The sequence below is a fragment of the Astatotilapia calliptera genome, chromosome 22 (assembly GCF_900246225.1).
Source record: "Astatotilapia calliptera chromosome 22, fAstCal1.2, whole genome shotgun sequence".
NCBI lineage: Eukaryota > Metazoa > Chordata > Actinopteri > Cichliformes > Cichlidae > Astatotilapia > Astatotilapia calliptera.
The window spans coordinates 157,958-185,956 of record NC_039322.1 but is presented as its reverse complement, the minus strand read 5'-3'; the positions used below and the strand labels follow the sequence as shown (position 1 = coordinate 185,956).

At 46.5% G+C, this 27,999-nt stretch overlaps 3 protein-coding genes across 11 annotated transcripts; all 3 read right to left on the bottom strand.

Annotated features, from left to right (window-relative positions):
* Positions 1–824: 824 nt before the first annotated feature.
* rfx5 (regulatory factor X, 5) lies at positions 825–12,671 on the bottom strand. 5 transcript variants are annotated; one of them, XM_026156518.1, is made up of 11 exons: positions 11,983–12,671; positions 10,412–10,566; positions 10,246–10,279; positions 10,080–10,162; positions 9,845–9,967; positions 9,617–9,733; positions 9,444–9,522; positions 9,149–9,347; positions 5,707–5,789; positions 5,494–5,625; positions 825–5,350 (listed from the first exon to the last, which is right to left on the bottom strand). In XM_026156518.1, exons 2-11 carry the CDS (start codon positions 10,531–10,533, stop codon positions 4,289–4,291), a joined length of 2,034 nt encoding a protein of 677 aa, XP_026012303.1. In that variant the 5' UTR covers positions 10,534–10,566; positions 11,983–12,671; the 3' UTR covers positions 825–4,288. The 5 variants fall into 5 exon arrangements, with proteins under 5 accessions (XP_026012303.1, XP_026012308.1, XP_026012306.1 ...); XM_026156523.1 differs by lacking the exon at positions 11,983–12,671 and adding an exon at positions 11,922–11,948; XM_026156521.1 differs by lacking the exon at positions 11,983–12,671 and adding an exon at positions 11,764–11,915.
* Positions 12,672–18,241: 5,570 nt separating this feature from the next.
* psmb4 (proteasome 20S subunit beta 4) lies at positions 18,242–21,419 on the bottom strand. The gene is made up of 8 exons (XM_026156633.1): positions 21,250–21,419; positions 19,805–19,931; positions 19,649–19,728; positions 19,410–19,556; positions 19,065–19,146; positions 18,765–18,881; positions 18,595–18,683; positions 18,242–18,383 (listed from the first exon to the last, which is right to left on the bottom strand). The coding sequence occupies exons 1-8, from the start codon at positions 21,372–21,374 to the stop codon at positions 18,371–18,373; spliced, it is 780 nt and encodes a 259-aa protein (XP_026012418.1). The 5' UTR covers positions 21,375–21,419; the 3' UTR covers positions 18,242–18,370.
* A 1,813-nt stretch (positions 21,420–23,232) lies between these two features.
* LOC113014851 (DNA-binding protein RFX5-like) lies at positions 23,233–26,975 on the bottom strand. Of its 5 annotated transcripts, none has more exons than XM_026156632.1 (7): positions 26,684–26,975; positions 24,288–24,442; positions 24,122–24,155; positions 23,956–24,038; positions 23,721–23,843; positions 23,493–23,609; positions 23,233–23,394 (listed from the first exon to the last, which is right to left on the bottom strand). In XM_026156632.1, exons 2-7 carry the CDS (start codon positions 24,407–24,409, stop codon positions 23,331–23,333), a joined length of 543 nt encoding a protein of 180 aa, XP_026012417.1. In that variant the 5' UTR covers positions 24,410–24,442; positions 26,684–26,975; the 3' UTR covers positions 23,233–23,330. The 5 variants fall into 5 exon arrangements, with proteins under 5 accessions (XP_026012417.1, XP_026012413.1, XP_026012415.1 ...); XM_026156628.1 differs by having other exon boundaries at positions 23,233–23,398; positions 26,684–26,972; XM_026156630.1 differs by lacking the exon at positions 26,684–26,975 and adding an exon at positions 25,472–25,592 and having other exon boundaries at positions 23,233–23,398.
* Positions 26,976–27,999: the final 1,024 nt, after the last annotated feature.

The following is a 27,999-nucleotide window of genomic DNA, read 5'->3' as shown; positions in this document are numbered from 1 at the left end:
CCATCCATCCATGCATCTTCTTCCGATTATCCGGGGCCGGGTCGTGGGGGCAGCAGCCCAAGCAGAGAAGCCCAGACCTCCCTCTCCCCAGCCACCTCCTCCAGCTTGTCCAGGGGAACACCAAGGCGTTCCCAGGCCAGCTGAGAGATATCCTGGGTCTGCCCCGGGGCCTCCTCCCGGTGGGACATGCCTGGAACACCTCACCCAGGAGGCATCCTTGTCAGATGCCTGAACCGCCTAAACTGGCTCCTTTCGATGTGGAGGAGCAGCAGTTCAACTCTGAGCCCCTCCCGACTGTTTTACTATTTATATTCTATTCCTGCACAGTTGGTGTGGACCACCCACAATTTCACTGTGAACAACGGCAATTAAAGCTTTTTATTCTTATGTCTGCGATTGTCACACAGGCAGAAAATAAGCTCTTCTTTTGTGTTTTCACTGATTGTTTTCGATCTCCATCAGCAGCTTTACAAAGAACATGAAATAAGTGAGAAGAGAAAGAAGACATTTAAAGAAACCATCTTTTAAACCCATTGCTCCATTTGAAATACTTCAGGTCTGTTTTAAACTAAATTATAACATTTTAACAAAAAAGAATCTGATTTCAGACTCAAACTAGAAACAAATCAAACTCAGAGGATCATTCAGCGTATCAAGGTTTGTCCCAGAGGATTCAGTTTTTGTGACCCCCAAGTCCTCTTGTGACCCTCAGATCCCGTGAGCAGTGAGGGACCCTCGGGAATGCTGACGGCATTTTCCAAAGATCCGATTAGTCATCAGGAAGTGATTTAACACCCGCTGAAATGAAAGGCGGAGACCAGAGAGTAAGTTAACGTCACGTCTTTATTGCGTCACGTAGGAAAATAGATTCACATTAAAGTTCTGGCTTCTGTCCTCATCACGCTTCACTTTCTCTTCACAACAAACAAACACAAGCGAAGCTGCGTCACACTGCTGAACGGGAGGTTCATCCTCCACCGCTCCCGAAGTAAAGTGCAAAACAAAAAAGCAACAGAAAGGAGAGAGGGCGGAGTTACGGAGAAACAAACATCCAAAAGAGAGACCAGCAGCCACGGGAACACATGCAGAAAACCGATGGCGTTTCTCACGGCAACACCAGGAAGAAGAAAATCTGCACATCAACAAGCTCAACAACCGACAAAGCACGAGGCAGAAGGAAAACAACAGGAAACGTCAACGCCGCTGGTCACAGCTACAGACAAAAACCCGGCCCCCACGGGACCGCCAGGGCTCGCTCCCAACAGTGCCTCGTCATCTCGTCACGTTTCGTCAGTGAAGGTCTCTGACCCGGTGAGGGTCAGTAACAATCAGCTGTTCACATCTCAGAGGGCTCGCAGGGGAGCCGCTCTACACATGTACAGCACATATAAACAAGACAGGAAGTGACATCAGAAGGCGCCGTGTCGTCAGTCTGGCCCCTTGGAGTTGACGCCCTGCTACCCGGATCCCGATCGTTTAATCTTTGATTATCTGACCCGTTTCTGGTTTAGTTTGTTCGAGCACTGCGGCTCCACAGTGAACACCTCCCACAGACAGCTGCAAACCCAGGCTCCCAGTGCAGGGCCAGACTGGGCCAGAGCTGGAGTCCTTCTGCCCTTCAGGGATCATCAAAGATGAAGCAGGTTCACTTATTCAGATGAACCACAGTTTCTGGGGTTTGTGTCTCAGGCTTCGTCATGCTGCTTCACACCTGCTCGCTTGGTAGAGCAGGTGTGAAGCAGCTCAGGTCCACCTCTTTACCCCTCGACTTTCTCTCCCCCTGATTGGCTCTCTCACAATCACGACCGTTTATCTGAACGCCTTTGGAAACCGACTCTTAGACTCGCGTTCTGAACCACATGTCAGCTCTGCTCAGTTACTTGCGCTGTTAGTCCCAACTTCAGCTCTTTTTGCATCTTTGTCAGGTTTCCCAGTTTGCCCAGTAGCTCCTGCACAGGGAACAATCTCTTTGGGTTTCAGTCAGAACTTTTTGATTTCCAAAAGCAACATTTGACTTTAACATCAGGTCTGCAATAAAGTGATGAGGACAGAGTCAACGGTGCCTGGCAGCAGAGCGACTCGTCGGTCAACTCAGCAGCAACTTTGCCCACCGAGGGTTTTTTGTTTTTCTTTCTGGAAGCATCTAGGCCTCAGTCCACCTCAAAGGAAGCCTTAAAGCAACAGGGACCAGTTCAGGACCAGCAAGCCTTCTCAGTCCTGGATAAAATTCCCATTGAGGTCCCAGATCAGCACAAACAGGTCCCAAGAGGTCCGACGTTTCGTCAGAAAACCCTCCAGAGTCAGACGCTCCCGGAGTAACTCAGCATCAGTCCTACAGCTCTCTGACAAACGTGATGCGATTGGAAGCGGGTGGACTGCTGTAACCACAGTCCAGGTCAGGTGACTCGCCTGCGGCTGCCGTCAGACGCAGTTTATCGTACAAACTTTGTCTGAAGTAAACTGAGGCCTTTAGAGAGACGTCTTTACTTCTACAAACCGTGAAATGTAACTACTCTGTGCGATTACTTCAGCTCTCATAAAACACTCGTGTTTTCCTCTTTATTCATACTGTTCAACACTTAAAACTGAAACGGCCATAGTGCGGCCGGCCTCTCGTCAGGTGCAACCACAAAGCAAAACATAACTCATAAATACCTGTGACGTAGTCTCTCAATGCATATAACAACAAACTGGTAACACACACGGACTCTTTACACAGTGCAACGCTGGAGTCAGTCAGGGCCGAGGCGCGGCAGTTAACAGGACGCCGAGACGTGCCAGTCGGCTGAGTTTACACCATGCAGTCATATTTACATGCTGGCGCTTAGTGCAGTGCTGCCGTGTGCACCTTCCCATCATGCAACACGTGTGAATTAACAGTCATGATTTTCGACGTCCCGTTAACTGACCCGCAGCTCTCATTGTCAGAGGACAGAGGGAAGTGAGGACACACACTTGAACACGCCACATTCACACCTCCAGACGCGAGTACTGACAAACAGGGTTTTTACAAGTCTGAGATCACAGGATGAAGATGGCGAGGACGGCGGCAGTGCCGCGCCTTGCAGTTTGTAGCACCAATGATGAAGACGACGCCCGCGGGGAGCGAGAAGCTGTCTGACAGAAGTGAAGAACAATCGCTCAGCAATGTGACACTTCCAGAGTCCTCCCGAAGGAACCACAGAAGAAGAGCAGGAACCACTTCCTGTTACAAGTTTAGGGCACTTCCTGTGGCCGAAACCTTTGTTTTGGGTTATTTATTATTTTATTTTTATTAACATCAGCATCTCGACGTGGTCGTGTCACACTGCTGATCGGGACAGAGCTGTGGTGGCGCTCGCAGGGAGCTGGTTAGTGCAAAGGGTGCATGGCGTCTAACGGGCTCTGAGTGGGTAAATTCTTCGTACTGCATGCGAGCGTTGGTGGAGGGCGACTTGTGCTTTGCTCCTTGTGCCTGAGCTCAAGCTTCAAACCAGCCGTTCGATCCGTAAGGGCCAGATATCGTGTCGCTGCTGTGCTCTCTAGCGGGGGGGTCTACATCCACGTCATTAACATGAAAACAACAACGTGGCTGCCGGAGGAGGGGCAATTTTTCACCATAAATAACCTGCTGAAGTAAAAAATCACTTTCAGTAAATCGTCGCCGGGTGGTGAAGGTTTCCAGCACAGTTCACACAAAGTACTTTCTAGTTAAACAAATGTGGTGCTACTTGACAAAGAACACATGGAAGCAGGTCTGCTGTGAGGTCATCTGGCCCTGACGGAAACAGACACGAGCACTTTAGAGTCTGTGACTGACTATTAATCATTTAAATGCAATCAAAGAAGCTGAACTAATAAAGAAAGTCGCGTTCAAACGTTTAGATCAAACGGCTTCTTTTTGGGGGGCACATTTAAAAAAAATCACAAACCAACACGATAAAAACACAAGGCTGTTCAGAACAGGGGGCGGAGCCTCTGCTCCCCAAACGGCACCTCCTGGAGGCGACGGCCTACAGGGGAGCAGAGGCTGAGCTCATTACAGAGGTGGTTTCTCAGGTTTAACACACAGAACCTTTACAAGGCTCTGACCCGTAAGTACCAAACCCCGCCTCCTCCTCTGCACGTTTTAAGGTGAAGCGAAGCAGCAGACCAACAAATGTTCGGAGGAAGTGTGGCCGCGAGATGTGAGTGTTCTGGTTTCATGTATGCCCCTGACTGGCTGTCTGACGCAGCCAATCTGGGATCTCCACCAATGAGGAAGAAGACGTCAGACGGGCGAGGCTTTGTAGCGAGTGAGGTAACAGGGTTAGTGCCCCTCCCTCTGTGAGGATGTGCTGCTCTCTGCTTCCTCTTTCACATTCTTCATCACTGTGGCGGGAGAGGCGGAGCCAGCAGAGGAGGTGGAAGGAGGAGGTGGTGGCGGCAGGCTGACGTGCGGCTGCACCGGCGTCAGCGTGATCTCCACCTCGCCTTGCTCCTCGTGCAGCGTGGGCAGTGGGAGGGGAGGCGCTGGCAGGTGTGCGGTGGGCGGCGTGGTGGCGCTGTTGTTGTTGCTCGGTCTTGGAGCTTTCTGGATGACTTCCACCATCTGGGTGCGCCCTGACGCCGCCAGCTCCCAGCTCTGGTTTCCCGGGCTCTGGAGCAACAGCAGCGGCTTACTGTGGCGGTCCACCTCTGGAGGGCACTGCACCACCACGCCACGGTGCTCCACTGCACCCAGAACCATGCCGGGCGGTTCCTGGATCACCAGCTCCAGCACGGGCTGTGAGGAGGCCGACGACGAGGAGGCTTTCTGGATGACGCCACCCGTCACAGAGCTGATGATGGAAGGAGGAGGGGGTGGCGCAGGTGGTAGGGGTGGAGGAGGAAGAGTAGTGGGCGGGGCTGGCAGGGAGTCCTCGGGGCGAGGTTTTCTCGGTCGTCCTCGTTTCCGTTTCACGGGCGTCGTGTTGGTGGGGGTGCTACTACCGATGGCGCTGCCACTGGACACCACCACCTCCAGGGGACGCTTGGCTGCTCCACCTCGAACCTTCTGGACCACAGAGGTGGGGGCTGAGGGGGCATGCTGCTGCTGAGGGGGAGGAGGCGGGGCAACCTTCTCCCTTTCGTAGGACAGACAGCTCTGAGGCAGAATCATCACAGGAAAGGGGCCGCCCTGCTGCTGCGGCAGCGTCGCCATCGCGATCACCTTCACCCCGCCACCACTCGTGGCGGTGGTGGCAGTGGGGCCTCCATGTCCAGACACCTCCCCTACACCAGAGGCGTCTTTGGGAGCTAGTGAGGGTGGAGAGGAGCGGACGGTGAGTGTCTTATCTGGGATGGAGCTGCGAGGGAGGATTCTGGGTAACTGCATTATGATTGATTCAACCTGCGGACAATGAGAGATGGACGGAGGTCACCGATTGGTCTGACTGAAACAAACAAACATAAACACGCCATCCTGACTGTACCTGTGATTTCTGTGTTTTGCTGAGTCTATGAACACCAGCAGCTTTCGTTCACCTCACTTACCGCAGGACGTAGAGATGAGGAAGAGCTGGAGGGAGGCGAAGCATCTAGGGAGGAAGGTTTTCCAGACGAAGCCGATTTGTCTCCTGATTGCGATTTCAGCGAGGAAGAGGAGAAAGAGTCTCCGAGATCCTTCTGTGGAAGGAGAGACAGACAGGAAGAAATTAGCAGTGTGATACATGGATCGGTGACATCACTACCTGCTGTGAAATTAACCTTCTGATCAGGAGCGCCATCACCATCAGCTCTGGACGCCAAAGGAGTCTTCTTGATGACTTTGTGGGTTTTAGCTGGACCGCCTGCACAGAAAACAGCGCAGTCAGTGACGTGCTGACAAACACCATCATCATCGCGTTCATCGCCATCATCACCATGTGAAGGTTTCTCTGTATGTCAGAGAGTGTTGGTGGGGGAGTGGACAGGTAAGCTGAGGGACTCTGGCAGTAAGGGGGGGGTAACACAGACACACACAGACACACACACACAGAAACACACACAGAAACACACAGACACACACACAGAAACACACACAGAAACACACAGACACACACACAGAAACACACACAAAGAAACACACAGACACACAGAAACACACACAAAGAAACACACAGACACACAGAAACACACACAAAGAAACACACAGACACACACACACACAGACACACACACACAGAAACACACAGACACACACACAGAAACACACACAAAGAAACACACAGACACACACACAGAAACACACAGACACACACACAGACACACAGAAACACACACAAAGAAACACACACACACACACAGACACACACACAAAGAAACACACAGACACACAAAGAAACACACAGACACACAGAAACACACACAAAGAAACACACAGACACACACACACACACACACACACACACACAGACACACACACACAGAAACACACAGACACACACACAGAAACACACACACAGAAACACACAGACACACACACAGAAACACACAGACACACACACAGACACACACACACAGAAACACACAGACACACACACAGAAACACACAGACACACACACAGACACACACACACAGAAACACACAGACACACACACAGACACACACACACAGAAACACACAGACACACACACAGACACACACACACAGAAACACACACAAAGAAACACACAGACACACAAAGAAACACACAGACACACAGAAACACACACAGAAACACACACAAAGAAACACACACACACACACAGACACACACACACAGAAACACACAGACACACAAAGAAACACACAGACACACACACACAGAAACACACAGACACACACACAGAAACACACACAAAGAAACACACAGACACACACACAGAAACACACAGACACACACACAGAAACACACAGACACACACACAGACACACACACACAGAAACACACACAAAGAAACACACAGACACACAAAGAAACACACAGACACACAGAAACACACACAGAAACACACACAAAGAAACACACACACACACACAGACACACACACACAGAAACACACAGACACACAAAGAAACACACAGACACACACACAGAAACACACACAGAAACACACACAGAAACACACAGACACACACACAGAAACACACACAAAGAAACACACAGACACACACACAGAAACACACAGACACACACACAGAAACACACACAAAGAAACACACACAAAGAAACACACACACACACACAGACACACACACACAGAAACACACAGACACACAAAGAAACACACAGACACACACACACAGAAACACACAGACACACACACAGAAACACACACAAAGAAACACACAGACACACACACAGAAACACACAGACACAGACACACACACACAGAAACACACACAAAGAAACACACAGACACACAAAGAAACACACAGACACACAGAAACACACACAGAAACACACACAAAGAAACACACACACACACACACACACACAGAAACACACAGACACACAAAGAAACACACAGACACACACACACAGAAACACACACAGAAACACACAAAGAAACACACAGACACACACACAGAAACACACAGACACACACACAGAAACACACACAGAACACACACACAGACACACACACACACACACAGAAACACACACAGACACACCACACCAGACACACAGAACACACAGACACACACACACACACACGACACACAGACACACACACACACAGACACACACACACAGAAACACACACACACACACACACACAGAAACACACACACACACACAAAGAAACACACAGACACACACACACACACACACACACAGAAACACACACAGAAACACACACAAAGAAACACACAGACACACACACACACACACACACACAGAAACACACAAACACAGACACACAGAAACACACACAGAAACACACACAAAGAAACACACACACAGACACACACACACACACACACACACAGAAACACACAGACACACACACACAGAAACACACAGACACACACACAGACACACACACAAAGAAACACACAGACACACACACACACACAGAAACACACACACACAGACACACAGACACACACACACACACACAGAAACACACACACACACACAAAGAAACACACACACACACACACACAGACACACAAAGAAACACACAGACACACAGAAACACACACACACACACACAAAGAAACACACAGACACACACAGAAACACACACACACACACACACACACAGACACACACACACACACACACACACACACACACACACACACACACACACACACACACAGACACACACAGAAACACACACAGACACACAGAAACACACACAGACACACAGACACACACAGAAACACACACAGAAACACACACAGACACACACACAGACACACACACACACACAGAAACACACACAGACACACACACAGACACACAGACACACACAGAAACACACACAGACACACAGAAACACACACAGACACACACAGAAACACACACAGACACACACACAGACACACACACAGACACACACAGAAACACACACAGACACACACACAGACACACAGACACACACAGAAACACACACAGACACACACACAGACACACAGACACACACAGAAACACACACAGACACACAGAAACACACACAGACACACACAGAAACACACACAGACACACAGACACACACAGACACACACACAGACACACACACAGACACACACACACAGACACACAGAAACACACACAGACACACAGAAACACACACAGACACACACACAGACACACAGACACACACAGAAACACACACAGACACACACACAGACACACACACACACACAGAAACACACACAGACACACACACAGACACACAGACACACACAGAAACACACACAGACACACAGACACACACAGAAACACACACACACACACAGAAACACACACAGACACACACAGAAACACACACAGACACACACACACACACAGAAACACACACAGACACACACACAGACACACAGACACACACACAGACACACACACAGAAACACACACACACACACAGACACACAGACACACACACAGACACACACACAGACACACACACAGACACACAGACACACACACAGACACACACACAGAAACACACAGACCTGCGAGCGCGGCGGAGGACACGAGCTCGGCCTGACTACAGCGAGGGTTGACGATGTGCTCCTGGATCAGGTAGCGAGCGATCTCCACCACCGTGTCGAACGAGCGCTTCAGGATCTTTTGCGCCCAGTCACAAATCAGCTCGCACGCTGCCTCTGTCACTTCCTGTTTGTAGGTCTGGACCAGCTCGGTGAGCTCCGCCTGGAGACGAAGAGGAACAAACAGTATTCATCACCAACAAATTGCAAATAAATATGACTGGTACTGCAGGACACAGGAGTACTGCACTGTGAGTACCGGGTCATTCTTCAGGTCGAGGTTGGGCAGCAGAGGCATGTTGAGGACCGTCTTCCTCCTGATGCCGCTGTAACAGTACGTTTCAGCGGGTTAAGGAAGGCTAAAGGTTACTCCTGGCATTCCTGACCTTAGACTGGGTTCAGGTTTTCTGCACTTTTAATCTGAAAGGATATTTGGACTGTCCTCGGCCTCCGAGCCGTCTCGCTTTGATGTTGGGAAAAATGTCTCTGATGATCTTCCCAAAGTTGGCGGCGCTCAGAGGACGCTGCTGCAGGTTCTCACAGTACCTCCTGCAGGACAGACAGACGCACAGTCAGGAAAGCATCGGAGCGCCATGGCAACCAGATCTATGTCAAACCACCCTTGTTACAAGGTCACTGTGTGTGTGTGTGATTTCTGACTTGTAGGTCTCGTAGACGTCCTGTTTGGGCAGGCAGGTGTCTGAATGCTCCTCCAGGTGACTGCGGATCCAGTTACAGGTGTGAAGCTGGTCGGCCGTGTTAAATGAACTCGAATCGCTGCCGCTGAGAACACAAATTCAAGATTTACAGAGGTTCACCGTTTCTGACAGAAAAACGACGAATCACAAACTATCAGGATAAAAAACAAAGGAGCAAAATGGAGAAGCAACGTCACCTTTTGTCTCCAGAACTCGGTCCAGAGGGCAGCTGCAGGTACAGGTACAACTTGTCATTGTCAGAGAAACGCTGAACATCTTGCTGTTGAAAAAAACCCCACAGTGAATGAACCAGACCTGAGGTGAGCACCAAACCAGACTTTAACCTCACATCAAGTTTCTTACCAGGATCTGCTCTACTTTGGTCTGAACGTGTTTCCTGTAAGAGGACAGAGGACATGCTGATCAGATCCATCACGAACACCACACAGGGACGTCAGAGCTTCAGAAATTCTAATCCCCATTTTCACACACAAACACTTCCTGCTTCATTGCCCTCACTCAGACTTACGAGATGTTGCTCTTCAGTTTCTGCAGCAGCATGCTGGGCTCAGTGTCACCCTCCCCTGTCTCCAGACCGCCCTGGCCCCGCCGGGAGGCCTCGGCCCGTTGGTGACACTGGTCCTCGGACATCAGGACCAACTAACCAATGCTGTGAAACACCATCTGAGAGAGACACACAGGAAAACGCACACTGTAAGGACAAAAGCAGCAACTGAAGCCAGCTTTGTGGATGCTGTCCAGTCTGGGGCCTGCCGTCTGCCTGCAGCGAGCTCTTTATTCATTTTTTTTTTAAATCTTTGCAGGGTTTGTCTGCAGTTCTCTTCTCAACAAACTCTGCTGTGTGTATTGCAGCCCACTTGTCAACCGATCAAATTGTGTCATCCACGCTCAACAATGTGCAGTCAGGATCTTGGAAGACTGCACGCAGACCCCCCCAATAATGTACATGGACAGACACATTTAAAACCAGCCTGCCCACCTGCAGTTCCTCTGAAGTTCAGCAGAGGGGCCAGCATAGGGTCAGTCCCCACAGACTCCCATAGCTTTCCAGCAGAACTAACCATGTTTAATAAAATATGATGAGACACTAACTGTGTTGAGGAAACAGTTTAGGAACTAATTTGATCAGCTTTGGCCTAAAAATCAACAATTAGTTACTAGGACATCAGGCAGGTGTGGCTCTCAATGCAGTTCACAGTCCTGCTGCAGTCCAGTGTTGGGATCCAGCGGGCCCTGAGGTATCACTGCTGCCCAGCTTTACTATACAGGCCTGCGGGGTCCAGAAACCTCAGAAACCGCCAAACACTTCCCTACTCGGACCCCACTGGGGACTCAGGTTTCACGTCTCGTCCATGCAGGCCCTCGATGCTGATCCAGTTAGAACGGTTTAATTTTACCGTCCAGGTTAAAAAATCTGGATGTAAACAGATGCAATCAACCCACGTTCCGGGTCACAGCTCTGCGGCGGCTGCGCGGCTGGCAGCCCGACCGCGGGCGGTAACGGAGAGACCAACGCCGGCTGTGTTACGGCAATCCCCGGAGCGGGGGAGGAGCAGCACGGAGCCCGCTACCGTTATCGGGAGTCGTCTGTGTGGCCGCAGTGTTTACAGCGCCGGTGGTCATGTGCTGCCATTTACAGCGCGCGCGCGCACATACACACACACGAGCCCAGCTGAACATATTACTCCGAAGCTAGCGGGCTAATCCCGTCCTCCGCGTAGCTACCGGAGGCGGCCCAGACTCGGTGGCTGAGTTGTTCTGAACAGATGTTAGAACCGTTTCACGACTGTCATGCGTGCGTGAATCGGCTCCCGGTTAGGATGCCGGTGATGTTCCGGATAACAGACATATACGGGCTACCTGCATGCTAATCATCATAGGGTGGCTCACAAGCTAAGCTAGTAGCTAACTGATAAGCATTAGCTAGTAAGCGCTGAAACAGCCCGTTAAATCGTTTCAGCGCGATCTTTTTCATTTCCAAATAATTCTTGATAATGATACATAAATTCTGTTATTACTGTATGATCCAACAAGCGAAGCCCGCTTCACTATTTATTTTAAAAAAGAAAAAGAAAGTACCTGAGCCAAGATACAGCAAAATTCCCCTTTTCAGATTTTTTTGTGATTGGACGAGTTTGTTATGTCTGCCTGACTACAAACCCAGCGTCTATTCCCATTGGTCAGTTCTCAAAAATCTACCCAGACACCAAAAGCGGGTTTAATCCTATTCGTCGAGTAGAAATGTTTTTAGAACAGGAATTAATTTGATTGGACGCCTTTTCCTGGTCTGCCCAGTTACAAAATAGACGAATTCTTCTGTCGAATTCTGCATAGCAACAGCGAAAGCGAAACCAGCTAATACAAAACGTAAAATTGACATGCATGTAGAAATGTTAGGAAGAAGCAGGGAGCTCAGGTTCTCAAGTCTGAAATGATCATTTAATATTAATAAACTGAATTCTCATTAACCACATAAAGGATATGGTTAAATATCTCTAATTGCTTAGGGTATAAAATCTACACTACTCTGACAAAATGGGCAAGCAGTCACTTTAATTAAAGGTCAGAAAATAGAGCAAGTACAATCATATAAATATCTTGGGACCATAATAAATGAAAAACTGAACTTTGATCAAAATTGCAAATCAGTTTGTAAAAAGGGTCACCAGCACCTTTATTGCCTTAGGAAACTTGTTCATTTCCACATTGACCAAAAATTTTTAACTTTGTTTTATCGTTCTTTTATTGAGTCTGTTTTATCCTTTTGTTTGGTGGCATGGTTTGGTCAGACCTCTGTCACAGAGAAAAACTCTCTAAATCAGATAGTGAGATGGTCCAGTCGTCTGATAGGTGAGCCACAGTCTTGTTTAGCCTCCCTGTACTCTAAGCAGGTACAGAGGATGGCTTTATCAATCCTTAATAATGGTTCCCATCCTCTAAGGGGTGAATTTCAGCTTCTTCCCTCAGGACGGAGGTTTCTATTTCCGAGATGCAGGACAAAGCGTTATAAAAATAGCTTTGTCCCCGTTGCTGTCACTGAATTAAATAAGAACTGTTTTTGATTCGAAATATTAAAGTATGTGTCACAGTGAGTTTTATATATTTACTAGGTATGTGTGTTTTTAAAGGGATGTCAAATGCTGTCATTTTTCTGTAAAGCAAATTTACCTTGCCTTTAGGTATAAATAAAGTTACCTTACCTTACCTTACCTTACCTGGTTTACACCCAATGTCATTTACCCATTATATTGTATATTGTATAGCTTTCTTGTTATATGTAAAATTGTATTGTATTTATTTAAATTTTTACTTTTTAATTATTTTACCTGCATTTTTTAATCACTCTTATATTTAAATGTTCATTTGCTATTTTATCTAGGGATCGAGAGTAACGTAGTTTCTATTCTCTGTATGTCCTGTACATGTGGCAGAATTGACAATAAAGTTGACTTTGACTTTGACTTGATCTGTTTTTTGCCTACAAACCCCAAGAATTTTATTGTGGATAAAAGATTAATTAAAAAAAAACACATTAGAATAAAGTCAACCATTCAAATGCCATGCTATGGTAAAACTATGTTGAACAGCTGATGCAAATCAGTGATTCTACTTTTACTGAGGACATATTTAGCTGTTTAATCTTCAAGGAAAACAGCTCTTTATTTTGTCACATGAATTTTCCATCATACAAAAGAGAAAGTACACAGAGTAAACAGGAACAGACAGGAAGAGAAAGGTTTGTTAGTGATGCTGAAACCCCTGCCTCTCGTCTTCATTCAAACGTGCTGCAGAGAAACATGAACACAAACATTAGTCACATCTACAGATTGCAAATAAAGCTTTGTTCACGCTGCTTACATATGACTGCTCACCCAACCATCCAGGCTGTCATGTTGTAAAGTTTGCAGACGACACAGCTGTGGTTGGTTGCTTCAGAAACGATGAGACCGGCTACAGGAAGGAGGTGGAACACTTGGAGGACTGGTGCAGGAAAAACAATCTCTGCTTAAATGACAAGAAGACGAAGGAGAAGATTGTGGACTTGAGGAGGAGAAGACACACACACACACACACACACCCCTGCACGTTGGAGGATCTGCACTCTAAGTAGTACCCAGCTACAAGTACCTGGGTATGTACCTAGATAGCAACCTTACCTGGAAAAACACTTCCAGCCTGATCAGGAAGGCTCACCAGAGGCTCTACTTCCTGAGGCAGATGAGATGCGTGGGAATGGAGAGCTCAGTCCTCAACTCCTTTTACAGATGTGCGGTGGAGAGTGTTCTGTGCTCTGGCATCAACGTGTGGCACAGAAACTGCACTGAGGCAGAGAGGAAAGCTCTACACAGGGTGGTGAAGGAGGCAGTGTCCCAACCATCACAGACATATACACCTCCAGATGCAAGACGAGGGCCACCTGTATAGTGAAGGACCCCACTCACCCAGCACACTCACTTCTTGTCCCGCTCCCCTCAAGCAGGAGGCTGAGGAGCATTAAATGCAAAACCACCAGACTGAGAAACAGCTTCATTCCAGAAGCTGTGAGACTTTCTCGATACATAAATGGACAAGAACTGATATTGTAGTACCTTAACCACTACTGACACCGTCACTTTATCAGTGCTGGACATCATGGTCGTTTGCTGCTGTATCTATACTCCATACTGGTACTCAGGTTTTTGCACTATTTATTTGTTATTCTGTTTCTTTCACTCCGGGACCGTGTGCACATCATTTCATTCCACCTCATGTAAACATGTGATGCGAATGACAATAAAGAATCCTTGAATTCTGTTCATCTGGACGTAGCGTTTTCAGTGGGAGAAACGTTTCGTCATCATCCTGGTGACTTCTTCGGTCTCAGCTGACTGCAGGTTTCCCCAACCTTATAAACAGTACATTTTCATAATATTGGGGAAACCTGCAGTCAGCTCAGACTAGCTAGCAAGCGCTGAAACAGCCCGCTCTTTCTCATTTCCAAATAATTCTTGATAATGATACATAAACCCAGCGTCTATTCCCATTGGTCAGTTCTCAAAAATCTACCCAGTCACCAAAAGCAGGTTTAATCCTATTCGTTGAGTAGAAAGGAGGCTGAGGTCTTTTAACATCTGCAGGAAGCTCCTGAGGATGTTTTACCAGTCGGTGGTTGCTGGAGTACTTTTCTATGCTGTGGTGTGCTGGGGGAGCAGCACAGCAAAGAAGGACTCATCCAGGCTGGAGAAACTGATCAGGAGGGCTAGCTCTGTGGTCGGCATGAAGCTGGACACTCTGGTGACAGTGGCAGAGAAAAGGACATTAAAGAAACTGATGGACATTATGGACAATGCCAGGCATCCTCTGCACACGGCCATTAACAACCAGAAGAGTCTGTTCAGTGACAGGTTGCTTCTCCCCAAGACAAGAACTAACAGACTTAAAAACTCCTTTGTCCCACACGCCATCAAACTGTTTAACTCCTCTCTGGAGGGGAGAGGGAGGGGAAACAGGAGGACAAAGGAGGGGGGAACAACTAAGCTGTAGTGCCTCTTCACCTCACTGTACAATACCTTGTGCAATACTTTTTGTAAATAGTCAACAGTGCAATAGACTCAATACTTGAAATGTGCAATTCACTTGTATTTTTATTTTTTATTCCTATTTATTCTATTTATCCCCTTTGTATACTTTATTTATATTTGTCTCTGTATTTATATATGTGTGTGTGTGTGTGTGTGTGTGTGTGTGTGTGTGTGTGTGTGTGTGTGTGTGTGTGTGTGTGTGTGTATATATATATATATATATATATATATATATATATATATATATATATATATATATATATATATATATATATATATATATATATATATATATATAACAATTCTGTAACTGTAACTTCGGTCGTTGCTGTGCTTTTTGGAAGTCGAATTTCCCAGAGGAACCCACCCAAGGGATTAATAAAGTTCTATCTTATCTCTTATCTTAAATGTTTTTAGAACAGAAATTAATATGATTGGACGCCTTTTCCTGGTTTGCCCAGTTACAAAATAGACAAATTTTTCTGTCAAATTCTGCGTAGCAGCAGCAAAAGCGAAACCAACTCAAACAAAACAAAGTTGACATGCATGTAGAAGTGTTAGGAAGAAGCAGGGAGCTCAGGTTCTCCAGTCTGAGCATTTTATAATAACTGAATTCCCATTAACCACAAAGGATGTGGTTAAAATATTTACACGATCTCAAATTTCTTAGAGTAAATAATGCTTTTTCCCTACAAACCCCAAGAATTTTAATGTGGATAAAAGACTAATTCCAAAAAGTAAAAAAAACAAAACCCCCATTAACCTCCTTTTTTTTTTTTTTTTTTTTTTTGGCCTGTCCCGTTTGGCTCTTTTGCATCAGAATTGTTGTCTAAAGGCAAAGAAAGATGCCCAACGGATTTACTTTACCAAACTGACCATCCCAGCCTTGCCGTAATGGTCCATTTGATTCACCTTTTATTGTTTATTTTATTTTCACTTACTGAATATGGGACAGACTTGACTGGGGGAAAGAAGGGGAGAAAGAAAGAGGGAAAGAGAAACAGCTGAGAAGAGGGACGGGGGAGAAGGGCAAAAAACAAAACCTCCTGGGTTTTAAATGCACTTTAGAACACACATGCATCAACATTACAATGAGCGGGTGGAGGGAGGTTTGGAGTCTTCTCTCACCCCCATTCTCTGCGACCTGCTGGAGCAGGGGGGCTAGGACTAGGAGGAGGAGTTGGCCGTCCGACTGCGGTCTGGAGTGTGGAGCCTTCCTGCTGCTGCAGAGTCGGGGCGGTCTGCCTCCCCCCACCGCAGGGAAAAGGGAAACACCACCTGGGTCTGGGTGCAGTTCCCCCCTCCAGGGGCGGGGGCACCTAGACCCGGTTTGTAGAGTACGCTTGGGGAGTGTGATTGTGTGTACAGCGTCTCTTTATGTCTGTCTCCACGTTGGTTGAGTGTGGAGTAAGTGCATATGAGAGCATGAGGGTGGGAATGGATGTTTGTGTCTGTGTGTGCCTGTATGTCTGTGTCTATATGTCAGGTTGGGTGTCAGGCGCCACCTCTCTGGGGACATCTCAGGCCCTCCAAAGTTTGGAGGCCTATCTCCCCCTACCACCACTTCCCCTGCCAGTGGCGGACTCCCTCAGACATCGGTGCGTTGGTGGTTCTTTGTGTCCGGGGATGGGCGTCCAGGTACACACCGGCTCACTGCTTGGCGGCCGCTTATCGGGGCCTGGAGCCTGGGGCTCGCTCGGGCCACTTCGGAGGTGGGGTGCCCCCGGCCTCTCGGCCTGGGGCTCGGTCACTCAGGCGCAGCTGGCTGCCGGCGGAGCTCATGGGCGGGTCACTGCAACCCCCCCTGGCTTCTGCTCCGCGGCTGCTGAGTGAGCCCTCATCTGGGACTCTCCTCAGCTCTTTCTGGGACAGTGGCGCAGCTGCCCCTCTGTTGGTCTTCCTTGGTCTCTTGTGTTCTGGGGGCCTCTGGATGTCTGGAGTTTTGATCTGCTCCACACCTGCTTCACGCCCTGGAGGACGGGGCTGTGGCCCCCCCACACCCTCTAGCAGATTATTACATGAAGGAACCTTTTAAAAACAAGCGCGTCCATGCTCACAGGTGTACACACGGGTGATCACACCCACAAACTACACCCTTTTTGGCTCCTACCTCAAAGCACACTGTGTTCTGTTGATCTTATGTGCTGCACAATAATGTTTAATATTTAGTATTTACTGTCATATTCCCATATATCATTGTGATGTTGTTTATTCTATTACTCTTGTTCTCTTCTGCTTGCTTTCTTTTTTCTTTCTCAGCAGGTGATCCAGGTGATTGATATATGCATTTTTTTTTCTCTGCCCGTTCTGTTGGTTTTTGTCTTTTGCCCTTCCCCATTAACTTCCTAGGACCTGGCGTCCACATATGTGGACATCACATTTTGGGTTATTTAGACCAAAATACTCAATTTTCCTCTACATATCCACTTACAAGGACATTATACTGGTTGTGTTCTATCAACATTTTAAACAAATATCCTCATATGTGGCTCTCATTTTTCTTAGAAACAAAAATTAGGTTTTAAAAAATCTGGTAATTCTTTGTATTTACATTCATCGGGTCCCAATCAGCCCAAATTTCAAAGAGATATTAAAAATGCTGCTGTGGAAGAGTTCGGGTCTTAGGAGGTTAAAATAAATTAAACTCTTTAAACCAACGTGCAGTAGTAAAAATCTGTGGAACAGCTGATATAAATCAGTGATTCTACTTTTACTGAGGACAAATTTAACTGTTTCATCTGAAGATAATCTTCAATAATCTGCAGATGACAAATAAACCAAGGAAAACAGCTCTCTTTATTTCTTACATTTATTTTCCATCATACAAAAGAGAAAGTACAGAGTAAACTGGAGCAAACAGGAGGAGAAGGGTTTGTTAGTGATGCTGAGACCGCTGCCACTTCTCTTCATTCAAACCCGCTGCAGAGAAACATGAAGAAAAATGTCAGTCACATCTACAGATTGTAAATAAAGCTTTGTTTGTATCTGATCAACATTTTCATTACAGTGAAGTCAGGTGTTCTGCTTGGTTATGCTATCGACATATTGGTGGTGGTTACTCTCAGAAACAGTTTTTAAACTTGGAGGAAAAATCCCTAACTCTTCCTCGTCTTCTGACCTTTGACCCTACCTGACCATGTGGGCTATGTCCCAGTTGGTTTCAGAAGACAGGGGTCCGAGGATCTCCACGCCCTCTTCGGTGACGATAGCGATCTCGTGCTGAAATGAAACAGAAATAAAATTGTTACTTTCTCCGGATGGCGTCCAGTACACCTGAGTGTGCGCGGCGGTGCGACTTACTCTGTTGTAGGAGCGAGCATCTCTGTAGTACAACACCTTGAGGCACCGCTCCACCAGTTCCCGTGCCTCCTGTTTGGTGATCTCCACCTTGTTCTCCACCACCTCCCTCATCAGAGGCTGCACACAGATTCAACACAGCTTTACTGGCACATGTCCAAACTCAGCACAAACACTCCATCACTGGTCTCTACGGTAACGCTCTAATGCCTCAACTGTTAGTCAGCCGTATGACCACACCTTAAAAACCTTTAGACATGATTAACCTTCTAAAGCCAGCAGAGCGTTACAGCTGAAACTCACCTGAGCCAAGTATGCACCAAAGCCTGTAGCCACTGTGGGAGCCTCATAAGCCACGCCCAGTTTATCCACGTAACCTAGGAAACTGGAGAGAAGGAAGGCGGCAACCTGGTGAGAGAAGAGCTACTTCCCATTTCAGGTTCACCTCTAACAGGTAAACATGCTGAAATGCATCGTGGGAGTTATATACTTCTTTCTTTTTTTTTAAAAAACCGCCGTATCCATGAGCACCAAAAACATAAAACATTAAAGAAACAAAACTGACCTAGAACTAAAAAACAGGCGGTAACAAATACGAATGCAGCTTGACTGGTCTGACCCCAACCACCCCCCCACCCAGAGTCTCACCTCTCCCCGTTGTAGAAGCCACCGATGACTACGGTATTCCACAGTGGGTTCATGCGGCTGCGGCGGTTGTACATGACGCGGGTGAGCCACGAGTGCACGGCCTTTGGGCTGTAGCTGTGCCCGTCACCTAGCAACTCCTCATCGATACTGACGGAAAACGACACCAGTGAGATGGGAAGGGGGATGTACAAGTGTGTGTATGTGAGTGTGCACATACGTGTGTGTGTGCACGCGCTTACACCATCTGCTCGATGACCTGTTTCAGGTGTTGGTAGTCGGCGTAGTCGCCCGAGGCTCCCAGGATGGTGCTGTTGTTCACCTGTGGAGGAAACACCAATATTAAAGTTGCTGAAAGAAGCAGTCGGTCAGCTGACCTCTGCTGGTGGTGGCATCACCTTCATGAGGCGGGAGATGTTCCTGAAGCGAGCCAGAGAGCCATACGAGCCCAGCATGTCTGCGGCGATCACCACCCCGCCAGTGAATTTCACACCAAGTACCGACGTTCCTGTAACCATCGGGTTCCTGTGGAAGGAGGACGGGGCACGGTTACTTTAAACAAGTCCAATGGTGGTGTAATTAGCCTGTGCGATGGAACATGTGAAAACCCAGAGGGCAGAGATCATGTCCTACTGAGAGGACATCTCAGCTGGCCCTGGCATGCCTCGATGTTCCCCCAGATAAGCTGGGGCCATTGCCCCGTGGCTCGACTTCAACTAAGCAGAAGAAAATACCTAGATGCTTTACTGTCTCGATATTTTAGATGTAGAACTTTTATTGAAGTGGTTGTCATGAATTTTTGAACAGTGTGCATCGTTACTAATGCACGGCACAACACACAAACAACACGCATGTTTCTTCGTTGTCTGGACTGTGTGTGTGTATAGATATGTATATTCTAACACACATACATTGTGAACTTATATATTTCACAATGCACGATGAAAGGTGTCACACAGTTAAGCAGCATGATTCTGCCTTTGTCCAGTTAATGGTCGTCAATTTTAACTTGCTATCGAAGTGATTCTTACTTTTAGACTAGCCTAATCTTTCTCCTCTTTTACTCAGCTAAGAAACTAGTTGCCAGGAACACGCCTACATGTAACAGAAAATAACTATGCTACCCACAATCCTCTGCTTAAACGTCTGATTGGTGGAGGGCACAGTTACCTTGGAAGTGATAATACACACACACAGTATGATCTGAACAGAAAGGACTTGGCTAAAGGAGGTCAGAGGTCATTCTCATGGGAGCAGTAGTTCATTCGCCTGTAGCCACTCTGATTGGTTAGTTTCTAAAGCATCACTCTGTTGATAAACAGAGTAAATTGCGCCCTGTGGATAACGCGTCTGCTCTCAGTCACCCACCCGTTACCATGGTGACGTAAGCAGACGCACCCTCAGGATGCTGAAAGCTCTGCATGGACAAGCCTGGCTGTATTTCCCGTAAACCTCCACACTGCAGTGACAGATCACTGACGCCTGTCCTCGAGTATTGCTGCCTGGGTCACAATTTTAACCCTGTTAACTCTGAGTGCACGTCCCAAGATGGCGCTAGTGCCAGCAAACAGCAGTGAAGCTGCTCGAGGAACGGGTCCACCCAACTCAACCAAACCTGTTGTTGAAACACCGCACGAGAGTTCAGGCGGACTCAGGTGTGACCCGCGGGTCTCCCGTCGGCGCTGACGTTACTCAGCGGAAAGGACGGAGAATACCCAGCGTTTAAATCAGTGTAACCCGGCAGTTAGCTTAGCATTAGCTAGCCTCCTCCATGATGATGCAGCACTCAAACCGAAACCCCGGCACCGGGACCGGCCCCGGAGCAGGACCGCGGCTCACTCACAGTGTGTGTCGGACCGGTCCACAAGCTGTGCCTGCCCCGCTACTGCTGCTCCCGGGGAAGGAGTAAAAGTGTCCCGGCTTCGGACCGTCCTCACACAGACTCAACTTCATTCTACCAGACTCCATGTTAGATACTGCCGGAAGTGACGACAACGGCCCTTCTTTTAGGCGATTAGCCGGTTTGATGTCACAGGATGGCGTTTTACCGCCGCCTACTAACGGGAGGAAACAATACAGCGCGTCAGTAGTGAACCTGAACTAAAGTCTTAAAATATTCTAAAACCATAAATTTTAACTGGAATAATTTCTTAAAATTATAATAAAAGAAAAAACAATTAAAAAACCAGCAGTTTACTGGTGTTTCCTGTGTTGCTGCCTCATTCTGATTGTGCTGTTGTTGATTTACCTTTAATTTGAAGATAATGAAAAAGAATATCTTTAAATAGCTTATCTCTGCTCTGATTTAATAACACACAGTGGCAGAGATAAATACTTCAACATCTGTCTTTCCCAAGTCTGAAAAAATGTGAAGTAGATTCAGATTCTAAATGTGAAAAGGAAAATAATTGTGGACGCAGCCAACTTTTGAGATGAAATTCAGAATAATTTAGAAATACTAAACTGCAACAAATACAGACTCAAGAGAATGCTATTTCTGAAGCGCAAAACCTTACTGAGTATAGGAGACGGTGACGAGCCAAGGTTCCAGAGAGGGAGGTTTGCCAGGTTGGTAAGCTGAAGGAGGTGAGATATCTGACCTTTTTTTTAAAACTGTAAACATACAAACACGAACATACACGCCGAAAAGGAAGGAACAAGAGGTCATGGGATGATTATTAACAAAATCAAGTACAATAGTTACTTTTGCAGTAAAAGTTAGAAGCAAAATTGTATGATCCAACTGTACAATCTCACCTAGTCTGCTTCAAGAGCCAAACGATAACACCATTTCTCCCACATTTTCTTCCTGGGTCCTTTGGAGCCTTATAGCACATGTCATTTGCTCTAATGCATGTAACTGTTTCATAACAAAAATAAATAAAATGCCTGTTAAGGGGCATTTCTGAAGCCAGCACTTTGTGATGGCTTTTTTGTTGGCTGCTGACATAACTTTCAGAAGGTATTTATCTGTACTGTTCAAGTGATCTGAAACAAGTTTTGCCATGTTGTGGAAAAAGAATGACCAGTAGGACAAGCGAGAAAATGCCCTGAGCGGTGCAGTAAAACAATGGGCTCAAACGCCTTTTCCTCTCCTTCAGGGTCAACCGCAAGCACCGACTCTGCATGGGCTCCACTGGTGGCTGAAGAGAAGAGTGGGCGGTGTGGGGACGGACAACAGAGGTGAACTAGGTGCCTTATGGGCCTTGTAGTTCTTTTCAGCTTCCCTTTGCCTCAGGCAGTTGTCAATCGTGAAAGTAAGGGAGGTTAATTCCTCAAAAGAAGCAGGTTCACTGGTCTTTCATCTGGTCATTTAGTGCCTGCAAAAATACAGCCCACTGTGATGGTACTCATAACCATTCAATGATCATTGATCAATGATCATGGCAGTTTGCATAGAATAATCCTTTAATTGTCCCACAAGGGGAAATTTGGTTGTAACAGTAGCAAAAACACACATATACAAAAAGAACAGGACACAGGTGAGAAACACAACTTTAACATATTTACATCGTTACATACATAGTTACCAAAGCAGAGTCCTGTACAGTTATTAAAACTAAAGTACAGATAAGTGGCAAACAGAGCAGGATACTGAAAGATGTTTAAAGATTTAAGAATATTTAGAATAATTAGAAAAGTGCAGATTGTGTGATTGTACCTGTGCATTAAAAAGTAAACGTGTAACTTCCAAAAAGTTAGCGTATATAAGCTGAGAAAAGTAATATGCACCTATAACAGTAGCAGTTGTTCGGTTGATTAGTGCAGTTACAGCGCTGATGTAAACATCTATGCTTGTTGGGAGCAGTTCTGATTGTACAGTCTGACAGCTGCAGGGAGGAAGGAAACGCTCCTTCATGCATCGAGGATGCAGCAGTCGGTGACTGAAGCAGCTCTGCAGCAACACTTACATGGGGCCATTCTTCAGGTCGAGGTTGGGCAGCAGAGGCATGTTGAGGACCGTCTTCCTCCTGATGCCGCTGTAACAGTACGTTTCAGCGGGTTAAGGAAGGCTAAAGGTTACTCCTGGCATTCCTGACCTTAGACTGGGTTCAGGTTTTCTGCACTTTTAATCTGAAAGGATATTTGGACTGTCCTCGGCCTCCGAGCCGTCTCGCTTTGATGTTGGGAAAAATGTCTCTGATGATCTTCCCAAAGTTGGCGGCGCTCAGAGGACGCTGCTGCAGGTTCTCACAGTACCTCCTGCAGGACAGACAGACGCACAGTCAGGAAAGCATCGGAGCGCCATGGCAACCAGATCTATGTCAAACCACCCTTGTTACAAGGTCACTGTGTGTGTGTGTGATTTCTGACTTGTAGGTCTCGTAGACGTCCTGTTTGGGCAGGCAGGTGTCTGAATGCTCCTCCAGGTGACTGCGGATCCAGTTACAGGTGTGAAGCTGGTCGGCCGTGTTAAATGAACTCGAATCGCTGCCGCTGAGAACACAAATTCAAGATTTACAGAGGTTCACCGTTTCTGACAGAAAAACGACGAATCACAAACTATCAGGATAAAAAACAAAGGAGCAAAATGGAGAAGCAACGTCACCTTTTGTCTCCAGAACTCGGTCCAGAGGGCAGCTGCAGGTACAGGTACAACTTGTCATTGTCAGAGAAACGCTGAACATCTTGCTGTTGAAAAAACCCCCACAGTGAATGAACCAGACATGAGGTGAGCACCAAACCAGACTTTAACCTCACATCAAGTTTCTTACCAGGATCTGCTCTACTTTGGTCTGAACGTGTTTCCTGTAAGAGGACAGAGGACATGCTGATCAGATCCATCACGAACACCACACAGGGACGTCAGAGCTTCAGAAATTCTAATCCCCATTTTCACACACAAACACTTCCTGCTTCATTGCCCTCACTCAGACTTACGAGATGTTGCTCTTCAGTTTCTGCAGCAGCATGCTGGGCTCAGTGTCACCCTCCCCTGTCTCCAGACCGCCCTGGCCCCGCCGGGAGGCCTCGGCCCGTTGGTGACACTGGTCCTCGGACATCAGGACCAACTAACCAATGCTGTGAAACACCATCTGAGAGAGACACACAGGAAAACGCACACTGTAAGGACAAAAGCAGCAACTGAAGCCAGCTTTGTGGATGCTGTCCAGTCTGGGGCCTGCCGTCTGCCTGCAGCGAGCTCTTTATTCATTTTTTTTAAAAATCTTTGCAGGGTTTGTCTGCAGTTCTCTTCTCAACAAACTCTGCTGTGTGTATTGCAGCCCACTTGTCAACCGATCAAATTGTGTCATCCACGCTCAACAATGTGCAGTCAGGATCTTGGAAGACTGCACGCAGACCCCCCCAATAATGTACATGGACAGACACATTTAAAACCAGCCTGCCCACCTGCAGTTCCTCTGAAGTTCAGCAGAGGGGCCAGCATAGGGTCAGTCCCCACAGACTCCCATAGCTTTCCAGCAGAACTAACCATGTTTAATAAAATATGATGAGACACTAACTGTGTTGAGGAAACAGTTTAAGAACTAATTTGATCAGCTTTGGCCTAAAAATCAACAATTAGTTACTAGGACATCAGGCAGGTGTGGCTCTCAATGCAGTTCACAGTCCTGCTGCAGTCCAGTGTTGGGATCCAGCGGGCCCTGAGGTATCACTGCTGCCCAGGCACATACACACACGCACGAGCCCAGCTGAACATATTAGTGATGGGATTTCCGGCTCTTTTTAGAGATCCGGCTCTTTCGGTTCGGCTCACTAAAAAGAGCCGGCTCTTTCGGCTCCGAACCGGCTCTTCAGGTTGTTTTGTTGCTTTAATTAATTTATTATTAACAATAATATAAAATTATGCACAAAAAGAATTACTAACGTAAAACAAAGTGGTTTTATTTATATACCGGTATGTTTATATATAAATATATGCGGTGGCCCCTAGAGACAAAACACGTACAAACTCCGAAAAACATTTCTAGCATGAACTGAACTTCCAAAGCAGAGCTACTAGATCACTTAAATTACACAATTGAAAGCATGTGTGTATTGTTTGTGTATTTATACACAGGCACTCATATATATTCAAATAATTTAAAAAAAAGTTCATTTACCTGTTACTACCACACACCAAATCCGGTTGTTGGTACTTGCTGGCTTGTGTAGTCACAAGATACCAAAAGCTCCACACTGCGCCCAGCATCCTGGAGCACTTCTGTTGTCTTTTGTACGTGTTTTGAGTTTTTATGTGCTTCTGAGTTTTTACATGCTTCGGAGTTTGTACGTGTTTTGGAGTTTGCACATGCATCAGAGTTCGTACGTGATTTGAAGTTTGTATGTGCTTTGTCTGTAGGGGCCACCGTAAATATACTTTTATTTATTCACTCCACATAAAATGTAATAAATAAATCATATAATACAAAAATCAACTATTCACATTTCAACTTTTAACTATTTAAATTTTCAGCTTTTTCCTTTTACAAATTTAAAGTGAAAACAACACAAAACACTGCAAACCACAACCCAATTAAATATAAATTAAAATATCAAAACAAAAAGAACATGCATATTCTCTGTCATATGGGCCTGGATGAATAAACTTTCTGAATCCTTTATCATCTGCAACCGAAAATAGTTGTGGATGATTACTATACCTTTCTAATGTCACGTTTTTGTCCCTGGCTCTCTTTCTCTCTCTCTCTCTCTCTCCCTCTGGCTCTGTTCCTGCTACTGAGTGTAACTACCGCCCCTCCCCCCTCTGCCCAGCGTAAAGCACAAGGCTCACGTGGAGGCGAGAGAGAGAGGGTGAGAGAAAGAAAAAGAAAAAAAACCCCACGTGACGGCTCGCGATAAGGAGCCGGCTCGCGTCGTTCACGTCAAAGAGTCGGCTCTAAGAGCCATTTCGTTCGCGAACGACCCATCACTAGAACATATTACTCCGAAGCTAGTGGGCTAATGCCGTCCTCCGCGTTAGCTACCGGAGGCGGCCCAGACTCGGTGGCTGAGTTGTTCTGAACAGATGTTAGAACCGTTTCACGACTGTCACGCGTGCGTGAATCGGCTCCCGGTTAGGATGCCGGTGATGTTCCGGATAACAGACATATACGGGCTACCTGCATGCTAATCATCATAGGGTGGCTCACAAGCTAAGCTAGTAGCTAACTGATAAGCATTAGCTAGTAAGCGCTGAAACAGCCCGTTAAATTGTTTCAGCGCGATCTTTTTCATTTCCAAATAATTCTTGATAATGATACATAAATTCTGTTATTACTGGATGATCCGAAAAGCGAAGCCAGCTTCACTATTTATTTTAAAAAAGAAAGTACCTGAGCCAAGATACAGCAAAATTCCCCTTTTCAGATTTTTTTGTGATTGGACGAGTTTGTTATGTCTGCCTGACTACAAACCCAGCGTCTATTCCCATTGGTCAGTTCTCAAAAATCTACCCAGACACCAAAAGCGGGTTTAATCCTATTCGTCGAGTAGAAATGTTTTTAGAACAGGAATTAATTTGATTGGACGCCTTTTCCTGGTCTGCCCAGTTACAAAATAGACGAATTCTTCTGTCGAATTCTGCATAGCAACAGCGAAAGCGAGACCGGCTCAGACAAAACGTAAAATTGACATGCATGTAGAAATGTTAGGAAGAAGCAGGGAGCTCAGGTTCTCCAGTCTGAAATGATCATCTAATATTAATAAACGGAATTCTCATTAACCACATAAAGGATATGGTTAAATATTATCTCAAATTTCTTAGGGTAAAAAATCTGTTTTTTTGCCTACAAACCCAAGAATTTTATTGTGGATAAAAGATTAATTTAAAAAAAAAACACATTAGAATAAAGTCAACCATTCAAATGCCATGCTATGGTAAAACTATGTTGAACAGCTGATGCAAATCAGTGATTCTACTTTTACTGAGGACATATTTAGCTGTTTAATCTTCAAGGAAAACAGCTCTTTATTTTGTCACATGAATTTTCCATCATACAAAAGAGAAAGTACACAGAGTAAACAGGAACAGACAGGAAGAGAAAGGTTTGTTAGTGATGCTGAAACCCCTGCCTCTCGTCTTCATTCAAACGCGCTGCAGAGAAACATGAACACAAACATTAGTCACATCTACAGATTGCAAATAAAGCTTTGTTCACGCTGCTTACATATGACTGCTCACCCAACCATCCAGGCTGTCATGTTGTAAAGTTTGCAGACGACACAGCTGTGGTTGGTTGCTTCAGAAACGATGAGACCGGCTACAGGAAGGAGGTGGAACACTTGGAGGACTGGTGCAGGAAAAACAATCTCTGCTTAAATGACAAGAAGACGAAGGAGAAGATTGTGGACTTGAGGAGGAGAAGACACACACACACACACACACACCCCTGCACGTTGGAGGATCTGCACTCTAAGTAGTACCCAGCTACAAGTACCTGGGTATGTACCTAGATAGCAACCTTACCTGGAAAAACACTTCCAGCCTGATCAGGAAGGCTCACCAGAGGCTCTACTTCCTGAGGCAGATGAGATGTGTGGGAATCTCCTTTTACAGATGTGCGGTGGAGAGTGTTCTGTGCTCTGGCATCAACGTGTGGCACAGAAACTGCACTGAGGCAGAGAGGAAAGCTCTACACAGGGTGGTGAA

Coding starts and splice junctions, on each gene's coding strand:
- rfx5 (XM_026156518.1), bottom strand. CDS start 10,533: ATGTCCGAGGACCAGTGTCACCAACGGGCCGAGGCCTCCCGGCGGGGC. Junction 9,968..10,079: donor CCGAGTTCTGGAGACAAAAG/GTGACGTTGCTT, acceptor TTGTGTTCTCAG/CGGCAGCGATTCGAGTTCAT. Junction 9,348..9,443: donor TCGACCTGAAGAATGACCCG/GTACTCACAGTG, acceptor CTTCGTCTCCAG/GCGGAGCTCACCGAGCTGGT.
- psmb4 (XM_026156633.1), bottom strand. CDS start 21,374: ATGGAGTCTGGTAGAATGAAGTTGAGTCTGTGTGAGGACGGTCCGAAG. Junction 19,557..19,648: donor CAGGTCATCGAGCAGATGGT/GTAAGCGCGTGC, acceptor GTTTTCCGTCAG/TATCGATGAGGAGTTGCTAG. Junction 19,147..19,409: donor GGCTTCTACAACGGGGAGAG/GTGAGACTCTGG, acceptor CCTTCTCTCCAG/TTTCCTAGGTTACGTGGATA.
- LOC113014851 (XM_026156628.1), bottom strand. CDS start 24,409: ATGTCCGAGGACCAGTGTCACCAACGGGCCGAGGCCTCCCGGCGGGGC. Junction 24,156..24,287: donor AAACTGAAGAGCAACATCTC/GTAAGTCTGAGT, acceptor GTCCTCTTACAG/GAAACACGTTCAGACCAAAG. Junction 23,610..23,720: donor GACGTCTACGAGACCTACAA/GTCAGAAATCAC, acceptor TCTGTCCTGCAG/GAGGTACTGTGAGAACCTGC.